Source organism: Condylura cristata, unplaced genomic scaffold (assembly GCF_000260355.1).
Source record: "Condylura cristata isolate star-nosed mole 26May11 unplaced genomic scaffold, ConCri1.0 scaffold00012, whole genome shotgun sequence".
Lineage (NCBI taxonomy): Eukaryota > Metazoa > Chordata > Mammalia > Eulipotyphla > Talpidae > Condylura > Condylura cristata.
This window is the reverse complement of record NW_004567113.1, coordinates 486,778-504,082: the sequence shown is the minus strand read 5'-3', so window position 1 is coordinate 504,082 and position 17,305 is coordinate 486,778. Positions and strand designations below refer to the sequence as shown.

At 35.9% G+C, this 17,305-nt stretch overlaps 1 protein-coding gene across 1 annotated transcript in view; it reads right to left on the bottom strand.

The window, feature by feature from the left end:
• STPG2 (sperm-tail PG-rich repeat containing 2) overlaps positions 1–17,305 on the bottom strand; it is a 267,191-nt gene that overhangs the window by 127,776 nt on the left and 122,110 nt on the right. Inside the window, exon 7 of the mRNA XM_004681412.1 lies at positions 11,670–11,830. Coding sequence (XP_004681469.1) covers positions 11,670–11,830 — 161 coding nt within the window. The remainder of the gene's footprint in view (positions 1–11,669; positions 11,831–17,305) is intronic.

Genomic DNA, 17,305 nt, shown 5'->3' with positions numbered 1-17,305 from the left:
AGAGAAACTACGTATAGTTTCTAGAGACTATATAAACTAGTGGTATAGGTATAGTACCTAGAGACTAATGAAAGCAGAGACAGCGACCAAATGCTATGGCATGCATTTAAAAGCAGTACAATGCTAGAAGGTCATAGCACTAAAGACCGAGGTTAAAAAAAAACAAACAAATGGAAAGATACTACTGCTCATGGATTGGAGAATTAACATCATTAAAATGGCCATCCTACCCAAAACAATTTATAAACTTTACATGATTCCAATAAAATCTCAATAATATTCTTCAATTAGATAGAACAAATATTAATGAGATTCATACAGAACTACAAAAAATCTCTAATATCCAAAGCGCTCCTGACTAAAACAAAGGAGAATGGAGGTGTCATATTCCCAAATTTCAAACTATACCACAAAGTCATAATAACCAAAACTGCATAGTACTGGAGCAAGAACAATGATATTGACCAATAGAATCAAACAGAAAACCCAGATATAAACCCACAGTTTTTTTTTTTGTTTTTTTTTTAAGATTTATTTATTTGTGCATACAGAACTGGGGTACAGGCTAGAGGCTCAGGGGTGGTTAGAGGCTTCACCAGAGACAGAGTGGGGAACAGAACAGGCAGATTGACGAAGTACACTGCTGAGGGGAGCAGTGGGCGGGTCATGAGAGGTCTGCCACACCATGTGGTCACCTCCAGGGCAGGCGGGAATCGAACTCATGTGGAAGCGGCTTTAGATTCTCAGTGCTGTGCTTTAACCCACTGCGCCACCAGGGAGGGCCCATAAACCCACAGTTTTATGAGCAGCTAATCTTTGACAAAGAAGCAAAGAATATGCAATGGGACAAAGAAAGTTTGTTCAACAAATGGTTCTGGGAAAACTGAGCTGCTACAAGCAAAAAAAAAAAAAAAGAAGAAGAAGAATCTAAATTACATCACACACCATACACAATAGATTAAAATAGATTAAAGAACTAGACATAAGATCTGAAACCATATACATATACATGAAACCAAATATATATATATACATATATATATATGTATATATGTATATATATGTATATATGTATATATATATATATATATGTATATATATATATATATATATATATTTGTAGAGAGAGAGAGAAGAGAATATTGGCAAAACACTACTGGCAAAACACTACATGATATACACATCAGTAGCATCTTTAAATATACATCACCCAAATAAGTATAGTGGAAGAAAGAATAATCAGCTGGGACAACATCAAATTAAAGAGCTCTGTATTGCACAAGAGACATTAAACCAAACAAGAGACACATCACTGACTGGGAGAAAATTTTGCACACAATACTAATGATAATCCACTGATTGACAATATATTCAAAGAGCTGACAAACTCAACAAAATAAAGTGAACAACCCCGTCAAAAATGGGAAGAAGAGTTAAAAGCACACTTCTTCAAAGAAGAAATGAAGTATATGAACAATAAGCATCTGAAAAAATGTTCAACATCACTTGTAATAAGGGAAATGCAAATCAAAGCCACAATGAGATACCATCACATACCAGTGAGAATGGCGCATAGTATAAAAACTGGTGACAACAAATGTTATTGATGAGGATGTGGAGAGAAAGGAATTCTCCTATACTGCTGATGGGAATGCAAACTGGCACAGCCACTATGGAAAGCTGTTGGAGGTTGCTAAAAATGGAGCTTCTATATAATCCAGAAATTCTGCTCCTAGGTATTTACCCAAAGGACACAAAAACATTGATTCAAAAGGACACCTGCAGCCCTATGTTTATTGCTGCACTATTTACAATAGGGGTAAGGAAAAGGTGGAATAAACCAAATGTACAAAAATAGATGATTGGATCAAGAAGATATGGTACATATACACAATGGGATATTACTCAGCAATCAAAAAAAGATAAATTCGTGCCATTTGTGGCAACTTGGATAGAGCTGGAAGGGATCATGCTAAGTGAAATAAGCCAGAAAGAAAAAGAAAAATACTGTATGGTTTCACTCATAGCAGGTGTATAGGGGTTCAGAAAAAAAAAATGAAATAAAGTAAAAATGAAAATCAAAAACTATAAACCAGAGGCATTCTATGGGAGCAGATAGGGTAACTGGATCAAAACTGGGCAGGAAGAGCATATGGGACTATGGAGATAGCACATGGGTAGATTGATAGTGGGACATCCATGAGTGTTACAACCGAGATGAACAACTGTGCAAAATGAAGAAAAGATGTAAATATATATATAATTAAACAAGACAAAAAATATCCAATTTAGCAATCTAACTCTTCAACTGAAAAAACTAGCAAAGGAAAATTAAAACCAGTAAAAATAAAGAAACAATAAAACTTAGTACAGCAATAAATGAAATAGAAACCAAAAACACAGCGTAAATTCATAAATTCATAAAATCAACAGTTGTTTAAAAAAATAAAAAAGAACTGACAAGCCATTAGCTAAGCTTATAAAGCAAAGGGAAATAAAATAATATTAACAGACACAAAATAAGATGAAATAACAACATCTAGTGCACAAATACACAGGATCATAAGAACCTATAATAAAAGTCTCTGTGAAAGCAAATGAACAAATTCATCGACTCATATAACTTCCCAACATTGAACTAGGATGAAATACATAGCTTACATATTTCAATCCAAGCACTGAAATTGAAAAAGTAATAAAACCCTCCCTAAGATCAAAAGCTCAGGAATGGATTTCACCAATGAAAACCAAACCTATAATGAATATTTAATACATATCCTACACAATTACTTCTGAATAACTGAAAAGGTAGGGAATCTCCCCAGTACAATCTATGAGGTCAACATCACACTGATAACAAAACCAAAGGAGAGAAATGTACAAAAAAAATTTTTTTAGACAAATATCTTCGATACATGTAGATGTAAAATTTCTCAACAAAGTCCTAGAAAGCCACATAGAAAAGCATATCAAGAGAATGATCTCCCATGGTCAAGTAGACTTCACTCCAGGGATCAAGACAATTCAACATACATAAATTAATCAATCAATATCATGCAATAGATCAATAAAAAGGAAAACAACAATCACATATCTCAATAGATGCCAAGAAAATATTTGACAATATCCAAACCCATTTATGATAAAACCCCTCCACAAAATGGGAATAAATGTAAGTTGCCTAAAATTATAAAAGTTTTGTATATTACAGGCCTACAATCAATATCATACTCAATGGTGAAAATATGAAAGTGTTGCCGCTAAGATAAAGAACAAGATAGGGATGTCCACTATCACCACTATTCAAAATTATTATGGAACTCCTAGCTAAAGGAATTAGTTTTAAAAAAAAAAAAGGAGTCCATATTGGAGTAGCAGAAATGAAACTGTCAGCACTTGCAGATAACATGCTAATACGAAGAAACCAAAAGCATCTATCAAAATACTTCTAAAAATAATAGATAAGTACAATAAAGTGGCAGGAGATAAAATCTATACACAAAAATCAGTGGCTTTTCTATTTGTAGATAATGCATTTGAAGAAAAGGAAATAAGCAATATGGCTCGATTTACAATCATAACAAAAAGAATGAAATTTCTAGGTATAAATCTAACAAAGGAGGTGATGATTTGTATAATGAAAAAAAGAGATGGAAAGGTATCCTGTGCTCATGAGTAGAAAGTTTAACATAATTAAAATGGCATATTACACAAAGCAATTGAAAGATTTAATGCAATATCAAAATACCAATGATGTTTTTAAAGAAATAAAACAATTAACAAATTTAAATGGATCTACAAAAGGTCCCATATAGCTAAAACAAACTTTAGACTAAGGAAGAAAAATGTTGGCATCACACTTCCTGATTTCAAATTATGTCACACAGAAAAGGCAATCAAAAACAGTGTGGTACTGGAACAAAGACAGAAACTCATACTAATGGAATAAAATTGAAAGCCCCAAAGTAAATCCATATAAATGTTGAAAGCTAATTAAGCTAATTTTCAATAAAGTAATTAAGACCACATAGTGGAGAAAAAGAGTTTTTTTTTTTTTTTTTATGATGCTGGGAAAAATGATGGCTACATGCCAAAAAGTAAAGTAGGAACCATATTTAAAATCTAGCACAAAAATTTACTCAAAATGGATTAAAGGTGTGGACATAAAAACTAAAACTATGGGCCCTCCCTGGTGGCACAGTGGGTTAAAGTACCGCACTAAGAAGCTAAATCCACTTCCTCATAAGTTCGATCCCCAGTCCCAGAAGCGATCCACATGGCATGGCAGACCTCTCCTGACCCCCCACTTCTCCCCTCAGCAGTGTACTTCATTAATCTGCTTGTTTTATACCCCACTCTGTTTCCAGTGAAGCCTCTCACCACCTTTCCCTGAACCTCTGTCCTGTACCCCAGTCCTGTATGTATAAATAAATAAATCTTTAAAAATAATAAACTAAAACTATACAGTACTTGAATAAAAATATAGAGGAGACACTACAAGGCTTCTACCACGATGACATATTTAGTTTTACAACTTGAGCAACAAGGGGAAGCAATAAAACCTAAAATGTACAAGTGTAGCTGTATCAAATTTAAAAGTATTTCAAAGTTGTTTAAATATTACACAGATGGTATTTCATTTCAAAAGAAATCATTATAAAAACAAAAGCATCCTACAAAATAGGATTTTTTTTTGTTACTACAAATTTAACAGAGTTAATTTCCAATATTTACAAATTATATAATCCAACAATAAGGAAACAAAAGACACAATTTAAAAATGGGCAAAGGATTGCAATTGACACTTCTTTAAAGAAGACATTCAGATGGCCTATAGCCATACACAAAAAAGTGCAACACCATTTTTATAAGAGAAAAGCAAATTAATACCACAATGAGATAGCATCTCACACCTATGAGAGAGGAATTACCAAATGTTGGCAAGACTTCAGTGAGAAGAAAAACTGGCATTCACTGTTGGTGGGAATGCAAGCTAGTGAAGGCAATCTAGATAATGTAATGGAGATGTTGCAAGAAAACAAAAATGGATACCCCACTTGACCCAGCAACTCAGTTATCAGGTGTTTATTCAAATAATGTTAAAAAATCTAACAAAAAAAAGATTTATGTAGACCAATGCACAGAGGAGCACTGCTTACAAATGCCAAATCATGAACCAACCCAAATGCACTTCAATTGATGAATGACTAGATAATGTGTGAATATTACACATATGGTATCTCATTGTGATTGTGATTTGTGTTTCCTTTATGATAAGTGAAGATTTTTTCATATATCTTTTGACCATCTTCATGTCTTCTTTGGTGAAGTGTCTATTGAGATCTGCCCATTTTTTAATTGGGTTGTTTGCTTTATTTTTGTTGAATTGCCACTTTGTAGATTTTCAATATTAATCCCTTATCAGGTGTACGGTGTGGAAATATTTTCTCATATCCAGTAGGATGTTTCTGTGTTTTGGTCACTGTCTTTTGCTATATAGAATCATTTACTTTGATACAGTCCTAGTTATCTATCCTTTATTTTCCTTACTGTGGAGATGAACACATATTTGTTCCTATATTTATGTAATGGAGTGTTTTACCTGTTTTTTCTATTATTTTACAGTTACAGGTCTGATACCTAAGTATTTTATCCATTTTTAGTTGATTTTCACATGTGGTGTGAGAGGTGATCTAATTTTATTCTTTTGCATGTGGCAGTCTAGTTTTCTCAGCACCGCATGTTTAAGAGCATTTCCTTGTTCCAGTGTATATATTTAGCTCCTTTGTAGCATATTAGTTGTCCATAAATGCATGATTCTATTTCTGGGCTCTCAATTTTATCCCATTGGTCTGTGTGTCTATGTGTATTTGAGTGCCATGTTGATTTAACTATTCTGGATTTAGAACATAGTTTAAAGTCAAAGTGGATTACTTCCATTTTTCCTCTTGACTAAAGTCAAGAGAGCTTTGGCTATTGGGTTTTTTTTAGTGGTTTATATGAATTTCAACAATTTTTGTTGTATTTCTTTGAAGAATATCATGGTGATTGCATTTAATCTACAAATTGTTTTGGGTAGGATGGCCATTCTGACAATATCCCCTCTTCCAACCCATAAGCAGGATCTATATTTCCAATTTCTTGAGGCTTCTGTTTATCTATTTTACTTTTTTAAAAAGATTTATTTATTTATTCATACAGAACTGGGATACAGGTCAGAGATGCGGAGGGTGAGAGGATTCACCAGGGACACAGTGGGGAGCAGAACAGGCAGATCTACGAAGTACACTGCTGAGGGGAACAGCAGGCGGGTCAGGAGAGGTCTGCCTTGCCATGTAGATCTCCTCTGGGGTAGGTGGGAATCGAACTCAAGCAGAAGTGGCTTAAGTTTCTTAGTTCTGTGCTTAAACCCGCTGTGCCACCAGGGAGGGCCGCTCTATTTCTGTTAAATTTTTTATTGTTGCCTTCTATCTACAGGCTTTTTAAAAGAATTCTTTCCATAGGTCTTTTAATGAGAGCGAATGTTGTCTAGGCTCTTACTATTTACTTAATGTGGGTGTGTATTGCTATATACATCCCTCTTAGGACTGATTTTGCTGTGCTCATACATTTTATAAGTTTGTATACTCGTCATTTTCCCCAAGGGTTTTTTGTTTCTTATTTGATGTCCTCATTAACCCAGTGGTCTTTCAGTAGTTATTATTCAGTAGTTATTATTATTTTTAATTATTTCATTTTGGGGGCTCATTGGTGGTGCAAGGGGTTAAGTACAGCACTAGGAAGCTTTTCACAGCCACTGCTGCATGAGTTCAATCAACAACCAGAGTACTACCCACATGGCATAGCAGACCACTTCTGTCTTGCTAGCTGCTCTCTTCAGCAGTGTATTTCAGTCATCTACCTGTTCTGCTCCCCATTCTGTCTCTGAAGATTCCTCTCACACCCCATACATCTGGTCTGTATATCCCAGTTCCTATATGTATACATAAATAATTTTTTTTTCTTTTTTTTTTTTTCATAAATAATTTTTTAAATAAATAAATAATCCGTTTCATTTACTTTTCTAATTTGATTTGTAATTCAGTAATCCTAGGGTCAGAGAAAATACTTTGTATGTTTTCAATTTTCATGAATTTGTTGATGCTTGTCTTGTAACCTTGTATATAGTCAATCTTGGAGAATGATCCATGCACATTTGAGAAGACTATGTATTCCATTTTGGCAAGTGCAGTGCTCTATAAGTGTCTGTTAAGACCATGTGATCTAGATCTTTGATTAAGGTAGTTGTGCCCTTTTTTTTTTTTTTTTTTTTCTGTCTGGATCTGTTTGTCCATTTGTGAGAATAGAGTATATTGAAATCTGTACAATATATGTATTTTCTCCGTTCTGTTTGAAATTCAATGTTAGATCTCTGATGTATGTTATTGCTCCTTCATTTTGGAGTATATATTGATGAGTGTTATGTCTCTTATTTTATTTTCCCTTGATCATTATTGTCCATCCATATATCTTGTAAATTAATTTTTTTTTTATTTATGCATACAGAACTTTGGTACAGGCCAGAGGTGCTTGGGTGGTTAGAGGATTCACCAGAGACAGAACGGGGAGCAGACAAGCAGACTAATGAAGTACACTGCTAACAGGAGCAGTGTGTGGGTCAGGAGAGGAGAGGTCTGCCATGCATGTGGGTCACCTCCCTGGTTGGGGATCAAACTCCTGTTGCAGCCACTGCAGATAGCTTCATAGTGTGTGTTGCACTTTAACCTGTTGCACCACCAATGGGACCATATCTTATTATATATTTTATTTTTTATTTATTTATTCATACAGAACTGGGGTACAGGCCAGAGGCTCAGGGACGGTGAGAGGCTTCACCAGAGACAGAGTGGGGAGCAGAACAGGCAGATTGATGAAGTACACTGCTGAGGGGAGCAGCGGGCGGGTCAGGAGAGGTCTGCCACGCCATGTGGTCTCCTCCGGGGCAGGCGGCAGGCGGGAATCGGACTCATGCGGAAGCGGCTTCAGATTCTCAGTGCTGTGCTTTAACCCGCTGCGCCACCAGGGAGGGCCATATCTTATTATATTTTTAAGTTATTTTTAAAATTATATTTTGTTTGATGTATAAATGACTGTTCCTACCTTCCTCTGGATGTCAAATGTTTGCAAAATTGTTTTCCATCCAGTTACTTTCAGTTTATTTTTCCTTTATAATTATATTTGGTTTTTAGAAGCAGAAAAAGGCTGGATTCTATTTCCTTTTCCAATTAAATACTGTGTATCTACTGGTGTGTTCATTCAATCCACTAAAGTTTAGAGTGATTATTGATATATAAATCTACATCACTGTAATTTTCTTCTTAGCTATGTAGTTCTATTTAATTCTTTATATTCATTTCTATCTCTGGTTTGGATCCTAAATTAATATTTCCTGGATGAATGGCCCTCCCTGGTGGCACCGAGGGTTAAAGCACAGCACTAAGAAGCTAAAGTCATTTCAGCATGAGTTCGATCCCCACACAGAGGTGATCCACATGGTGCAGTAGACACCTCCTGACCCACCCACTGCTCCCATCAGCAGTGCACTTCATTGATCTGTCTGTTCTGCTCCCCACTCTATATCTGGTGAATCCTCTCACCACCCCTGGACCTCTGGCCTGTACTCCAATTCTGTATGCATAAATTGAAAGGAAAAAGGACGGAGAGGAGGGATGGATGCCATGAGTCTGTTGCCAAGTTCTGTGACCGGCCGCAAGAAAGGAAGGTTTGAGGCAGAAAGGCTGGGCAGAGTTTATTGCTCCAGGACATCAGCTGAGATGGAGCCCCTAGAGTGGGGTCCGCAGCCACTGCCCTCTCAGTAAGGGGGCTCCGGGACAGCAGCTGAGATGGAGTCCCTAGAGTGGGGTCTGCAGCCACTGCCCACCCAATAAGGGGGAAGGGTCTCTTATATAGATTCTAAACTCAGACTCCAAAGGGGTGACTCATCGCTGTGTCCTTGATGTGAGGCCCAGTCCGTTATCACCTTCAGCTAGTCCTGTCCGGGATATAAGGTCAGTTTATTACCACCTTATCATTCCTTGGATGCAAGGCCTTTACCGCCCTAATTCAGTCCTTGTGAGTAAATCTTTAGTCACTCCCAACATACATAAATAGAACTTTAAAAACAAATATATATATTTCCTGGATGGATGTTTTAGTGGATACATAACCCCTAAGAATTTCTTTGTCTTAGAAGGTTCTTGTTTCTCTCTCTTATAGGAAAGAGAGTCTTGCAGTTAGTGTAATGTTAACTGGCAGATTTTTCCTATAGTGTTTTGTATACTTCATTCCATTCTATTCTTGCACTTGATATTTCTTTGAAGAAATTTAAAGTTAATCTAATGGGTGTTCCTTTATAGGATATCTGTTTCTACTATCACATCAGCTTCATTATTTTTTGTCTTGGAGTCTTGAGAGTTTCACTATTATTTGTCTTTTTATAGGTTTTCTTTCACCTAGTTAGCTGATTTTTTGTTTTATTTGTTGTGTTTAGATGTGCATTTCTAGGTTCGTGGGAAGTTCTTATCCATTACTTCTCTACAAAAGTTCTCAGTTCCCGTCTCTCTCTGTTCTCCTGGGGTTCCTATGTTTCTTATATTTTCTTTCTCATGGTAAAGTTCCCTAATACAATGTAATGCCCTATGTAGCTGAAATTGAGTTTGCATCTGCTCCCAAGGCACAGGTGATTGAGCAGTGAATGGGATGTACTTGCCAGATGTGGCAGAGGCTTGTGTTGACAAACTAAATTTGCAAGGTATACGGGCTTGCAGCTGTTCCTGAGGAATAGTGGCTAGTCTGGAATCAGAAATGGGGAACCCTAAGCAGAGCAAGACACTTCAAGGAAAATAACTCAATCAATACTCTAATTTTAAAGAAAACCTGTATTCCTATGTTTAGGGTAGCATTATTTACAATAGGCCAGATATGTAAATAGCCTAAATGCCCCAAAAGGTTGAGCCTTTTGTCATGGACACTTACTGTGGGATTCTGAGTATCCCTACTATAACACAAAGTACTGCAAGGCCTAGCCTTATGTCCACATTGCCTAACATGGCATAAATACATAATTTTTAATTGCTTAAGTATTCCATTGTGTATACATACTACATATCCATCCACTCATCTGTACTGGGGCATTTAGGTTGTTTCCATACCTTCGCTATTATAAATAATGCTACTCTAAACATAGGAATACAGGTTTCCTTTAAAGTAGCTATTTTCCTTACTGTTTTGTTTCAGATAGTTTTATTATCTTTTCCAGGTAATGTTTTCTTAAGAGATTTCCACTCAACTGTTGATTAAAAAACAATGCATGTTTTTCCCCAAATATCTTAACATTTCTATAACTTCAATTTTGGTCTCTTACACGTGTGCCACTTATCTACATACTAATCTCAATCTTGCTTCTACTTTCTTGAAAAAGAAATATAATTAGAAATAGAATATAGTTATAATAGCTGCTACAAGTCCTCATCTATTATTTCTGTCATCTGTGAGTTATTTTTGATTATTGCTTTACTTATCTTCTGGATTGGATTTTCCTGCTTCTCAGCATACTTAATAAAATTTTAATGGAAGCCACATTTTACCTTGCTTCATGCTGGATAAATGTTATTCCACTTAAATATTTTTGAGCTTTGTCCTGGGATATATAAGCATAGTAAAGCAAAAATGTATACATACATATTTAAGATGAAACAATACATTGTACAAAAATTGTGGGATGATATAATGAAAATATTAAACATTTTTTAAAAGATGAAGGAATTGGGGAAATTAAAAAGTCATCATTCACAAATGGTATAATTGTGTTTGAATATAAAATGATAACAAATTAGTATAATTAGTCATTTAATTTAACAACAGGTATGAATCATGAGTAAAGGTAATATTTAATAAAAACTATTAGATTTTCTTATACCAATAATCAAAAGCTAAATAATAATAACATTTAAAAGCTACCATTTACAACATCATATTTAAAAATAATATACTGAGGAATTAATACAAGTAAAATCTAGAAGGCTTCTACACAAAATTATAAAATCTCAGAACATTTAACAAAGACATATTCTGTAAAAGAATTAAATTTATTCTGAGATAGTGTTGAAGCAATAATTTTTTTAAGATTTATTTATTTATGCTTATAGAACTGAGTTACAGGCCAGAGGTGAGAAGATTCACCAGTGACAGAGTGGAGAGCAGGACAGGCAAATCGACAAAGTACACTGCTGAGGGTAATAGTGGGTGGGTCAGAAGAGGTCTGCCACTCCATGTGGGTCAGCTCCCTGACCGGGAATGGAATTTGTGCTGTAGTGGCTTTAGAGAGCTTAATAATGTGGTGCTTTAACCCGATGAACCACCAGGGAAAGCCCAATGTTGGAGCAATTTTAAAATGAAAATTATTTAAAGATGTATACATAAGATTCTCAAAGGGGTAAAGACTAAAATCTATTTTTAGAAGAAATTACAAACAAGCTATGAAATCAATTAAATTTTACTCTTATACCATGAAAATTTCAATAACAATAGTATGGAATACTATAATGGGGCCTATTTATCACATTTAATTTGCAAAACAACATTAAAAGTTTGGCTTTGATAAAGAGTATTATTTTGTATTCACAAATTACCTGATATTCAGCAGGTCCAGGAGTAGTGAATGTTTCTTTCTGAAACATGGGAAAAGTCCTGGGAACAGAAGAGCCAAATGCACCTTTCTCTTGTTTCTTCAGGAAGTTATCACTTAAGTTGTCAAATATAGTATTATTTATAACATTATAAAATCCAGGACCTAAAATTATAAAGAATGTCTTCTTGAAGGATAAATACATCTTTAATTCTTTTAAACTGAGTAGCTCTAAAACAAAATAATTCACAAAACCTTGAATAATGTTTGATTCCATTCTATGAAATGCCATAAAATGGAAAATATGGCAATGAAAACAGTTGTCTGGGCCAAAGGTGGGGAGGTTAGGAAGGATTATGGTGATTAAATGTAACTTTTCAAGATTTATTGAAATGCTCTAACATTTGATTATCTGATCACACACTTTACCAAAATCTGTCAAACTATGCACTTAAATTGAATTAATTTTACTGTACAGAATATACCTTAAAAAGCAGGGATGGGGCCCTCCCTCGTAGTGCAGTGGGTTAAAGCACAGAACTAAGAAGCTAAAGCCACTGCAGCATGAGTTCAATCACTGCTGCCCGGAGGTGACCCACATGGCACGGCAGACCTCTCCTGACCAACCAGCTGCTCCCCTCAGCAGTGTACTTCATCTATCTGCCTGTTCTACTCACCACCCTGCACCTCTGGCCTTTTTCCCAGTTCTGTATGTATAAATAAATAAATCTTAAAAAAAAAGTACTAGTTAAGTAAAATTTCTTAATATATTGACAGTTGATGTAGTAATATTAAATTTTTAATTTAAAAAATACATCTAATCTTCTGATCATGGAAATTAATTTTCCTTTTACTTTTGAGAGTTCTTGTATAATCAGGAATATTTTTGACAGCAAAACTCAGATCGAATAATATTTCTATTTCTTCATTCTGAATAATATAAAAAAAACTTTCTATGTAATGAAAACCAGTTTTTATCAAGATAAGCAAAGATGTCACTTATATGTAGAACCTGAAAATTAAACACATACACACAAGATTACAGTTAAAAATAGATTGGTTGTTGTCAAAAGTGGGGAGTGAATAGTTGGGAACAGGAGAAATGGGTGAAGTAAGTCAGAATTACCATCTTCTACATATGATGAAGGCCCTTGAAATTCTTTGGATAGAAGGAACATACCTTAGCATGATAAAAGCCTTGTACAACAAACCCACAGCCAATATGATCTCAATGGTGAAAAGTTGAAGGTCTTTCCTTTAAGAGCAGGAACAAGACATATCCACTCTCACCACTGTTCTTCATTATAATACTAGAAGTCCTTTTCAGAACAAGAAGACAAGAGAAAGACATACAAGGAATACAAACTGGGGAAAAGAAGTAAAACAATCGCTATGCACATAATATGATAATATACACAGAGAACCCTAAAAATGTCATCACAGAAAAACTTCTCAAAATAATCAACCAGTTTAGTAAAGTAGCCACTACAAAATCAACACACAAAAATCAATACCCTTCCTATACACAAACATCCAATCTGAAGAAGTCAAGAAAACCATCCCTTTTAATTTGAAACAAACAAACAAAAAAATCAAATACTCGGTAATAAACCTAGCAAAAGGGATAAGGGCCTATACAAAGAAAATTATAAAACACTGTTAAAAGAAATGGGAAAATATCCTCTGCTCATGAATTGGAAGAATTAACATTATTAAAATGGGCATCCTACCAACTCTATTTACAGTTTCAATGCTATTCCAATAAAAATGTCAATGCCATTCTTCAAAGAAATAAAACAAAAACTTATAAAATTCATTTGGAACCACAAAAACCAAAAACCGCTAAAGCCGTACCAACCAAAAAAAAGAGAGAGTGGAGGTATCACACTTCTAGACATCAGTATACTACAAAGATATAATAATCAAAATGTAGTTTTGGAACAAAACAAACACAAAAACCAATGGAACTAAATAATATTTCCAGAAATAAAGTCACACATATATGAACTAATAATCTTTGACAAAGAAGCAAAGAAACGCAATAGAACAAGAACAATTTCTACTAGAAATGATGCTATGAAAATTGGAACACCATAAGCGAAAGAATTAATCTAGACTACTACCTCATGCCATGCACAAAAATCACCTCATAATGTATAAAAGAATCTGGACATAAGATCTGAAACTATAAAATATATAGAATAAAAATAGCTTAAACATCATAAGATGGACATCTCAGTAACATCTTTAAAGATTCATTACACAAAGCAAAGAAAATGAAGGATAAGAAAAATACCTAGCACTACATCAAACTGAAAAGAGCAAAAGAGACATTAACCAAAGCTTTTGATGTAGTGGAATACATAATTTATTTTCAGATATCAAACTACCCTTGTGCCCCTAAATAAATCCCACTTGGTTGTGGTGAGTTATCTTTTTGATGTATTTGTGGATTCTTTTGGCTAGAATTATACTGAAGACTGTTGTGTCAGTGTTCATTAGAGGGAGATGCCCATAGTTTTCTTTGTATGTGCTGTCCTTGTTCAGTTTTTATATTGGTGTAATGTTGACTTCTTAAAACATAGTTGGTAGTATTCCTTCCTTCTAATTTCTTTAAAGATTGTAAGAAAGGCACTAATTCATGTCTGAATGTTTGGTAGAATTCATTTGTGAAGTCCTCTGGTTCTGGTTTTCGTTTTTGGTTAAAGTTTTGATTAAAGTTTCAATCTCCTTGATTGTTGTTCTGTTTCAGTGTTCTATTTCTTTTTTATTTAGCTTTGGATGGTTGTATCATTTGAGGAAGTTGGCCATCTCATCTAGACTGTTGAACTTGTTTACATATACCTTTATAGTAATCTATGATTATTCTTTTGATTTCTGCTCTGACTGTTGTAATTTCTCCACTTTCATTTATGATATTCATTTTTCTTTGTAAGCTTGGCTAGAGGTTTTCTATTTTGTTTATGTTTTTCAAAGAACCAAAATTGATGTCATTGATGTTTTAGATTTGTTGTTAACTTTCTTTCACTTATTTCTCCTTTAAATTTATTATTTCTGCTCCTCTACTGGCCTTTGAATATTTTTAATTGTTCTTTTTCCAGTGCTTTAAGATGGAGGATTAGGTTATTTTTTTGATTTTTTCTTGTTTCTGAAGTGAGCCTGTATTGCTCCTTATTTGCCTCTTATGCCTCTTGTATTCTGATTATTTGTGTCCTTATCATCAATGGTCTCAAAGTAGTTTTTACTTTCTTCTTTTTTTTTGTCCTCATTGATTCATTGTACTTTCAGTAGTGTGGGGTTCAATCTCTAAGAGATAGGAGGATTTCTTGACTTCTTTTCTTTTCATATGATTGATGCCTTTATGTTCAGAGAAGACAGTTGATATGATTTGATCTTAACATGCCTGTTGATATTTGACTTGTGTCCCAATATGTGATCAAACCTGGAGGATGATCTATGTGTATTAAGAACAATGTTTTATTGTTTATTGTGGTGCACTAACCAATAGGTATATGCTAAGTCCATAAAACCTTTATTTTGGGCTCTAATGTCTTTTGGGGGTTTGTTTTGTCTCACTGATACGTCCATTGGTGAGAGAAGGGTTTTATAAGCCACCTACTATGTATGTATTTTCTCTAATGTGTGTTTTCAGAACTGATAATAATTGTCTGATATATTTCAGTGCTCCTTATTTCCTTAATAATAATGTAGTGATCATCTATGTCTCTTTTTATCTTTTAAAGTTTGAGGTCCATTTTATCTGATATGAGTATAGCTGTTCCTTCCTTCTTTTTTGGTCCATTTGCTTGTAGGGCTGTTTTCTATCTTTTTATTTTCAATCTATGTTTATTTCAATTTATGTTTTATTGTAGTAAAATGTGTTTTCTGGAGAGATATGAAGGTTGGGTTCTGTTTTATAATTCAGCTGTAACTCTGTCTTTTTATTGGTGAGTGTAGTCCATTTATATTTGGCTTAATATTGATACAATCACATCACATAAGTCATTTTTTTTAAAGATTTATTTATTTAGCGGACTTCCAGAAGATGGCGGCAGGGTAAAGACACCGAGATCACTTCGTCCAGGCCTGCATAGGAATTGAGGACTGAAAACGGACTATAGACTCACTTACGACAAGTTTCAACCCAAGCGAAAACACCCTGGAATCACTAAAAGGTAGATAACTGAGGGGAAAACCCAGGCCCCTGGAAGTTCCACGGACTGCAGGAGCCACTTTGCCCCATGCTAAACCCTGGAGGTAAAGCTGGACGGCTCAGCTCAGTGAGTGGAGCCCAGGCTGTGGAAAGACTGCAAATCTGATCCTCAATACCTGGGTGAAGGAAAAACCGCTGAAACTGCAGACTCGATCCGGAGCACCTGGGCGCCACACAAAGCCACTGATCAGCTCGACCAGCTCCAGAACCGGCAAAATAGCGGCAGAATAAAGACGCCAAGGCGACTACATCCAAACTCGCATGGGATTATACAAAAACGGACTACAGACTTTCATGCTACAAGTTTCAACACAAATGAAAACTCCCTGGACTCACTAGAAGGAAAATAACCGAGGGAGAACCGGCGATTGGGGAGTCCCCATAAGGGAAGCCGCACAGGCAGGAACTGATCCAAATGCCAGCGGCTTCCAACTCGCTCGGCTCCTTTAAACATCTAGTCGGCAGATGGCACTGCACAGGGAATCTGCCTGAGGCGGCAGCTGCAGCCTCTTGGCAGCCTTTTGTCCCAGCCCAGCTACAACCCTGGAGATAAACAGACAATTCAGCTAGGAAGGGGAAACCAAATCATGGGAAAAGGTTGCAGCTCAGAACGAGAGACTTGAGGATATGCCACAGACCTGTTGCTGACCTTTGCCCCAGCAGCCCCAACAAAGCCCTGGATATAAACTGAGACAACACAGCTAGGTGAGTGGATCCCAAGCTGCTGCGGGGGTCAGGACCCAACCAAAGGCCCAACCCTAGGATAATGCAGCAATTTTAACAAAATTGCATGGGCATATTTAGCATAGAGAGGTCCTAGGAAGTGCCTCAAAAGGGGAGACTTGCTCAGGGGTCTACCTGCTTACCATATCTAACCCAAAAAAACTGTAGTAAAACCCTGGAGTTAAAGAGATACAGCTGGGCTCTGTGAAAGGACCTCAGGCAGGGGGGAGACACTGCCCTGGGTGGGAGTATTTGGACTAAACAAACAAACAAAAAGCCCTGAAAACTCAAAGGGAGGACTGGCAGACTGCTCAGCCAGGAGGAATTCAACTTTCTGCCACACCCCTGCACTCCTGTGGGGAAGGGGAAATCTCACCCCCACAACAGAGGCTCAAAAGAAGACTTGGGAGCTCTCAGTACTTAGAGTGTAAACAAAGCCAGTCACCAACTCAACCAAAGGCCCAGCTCCAGGGAGAACTACAACACATCTAATTCATCATAACTACCACGGGCACACCAAGCATAGAAGGAACCTGGGACATCCGAAGGCTACAAAGATCAACAGACACCTTCCAGAAACAGCCTCAACGTGTGACTAGAAAAGGCTGAACAACACAAGAGTCCCCTGACTCTTACCAGCTGAGACAACAGACACAATTACACACAGTGGGGGCTGGGAAAAACAACACAACTCAGAATACCCT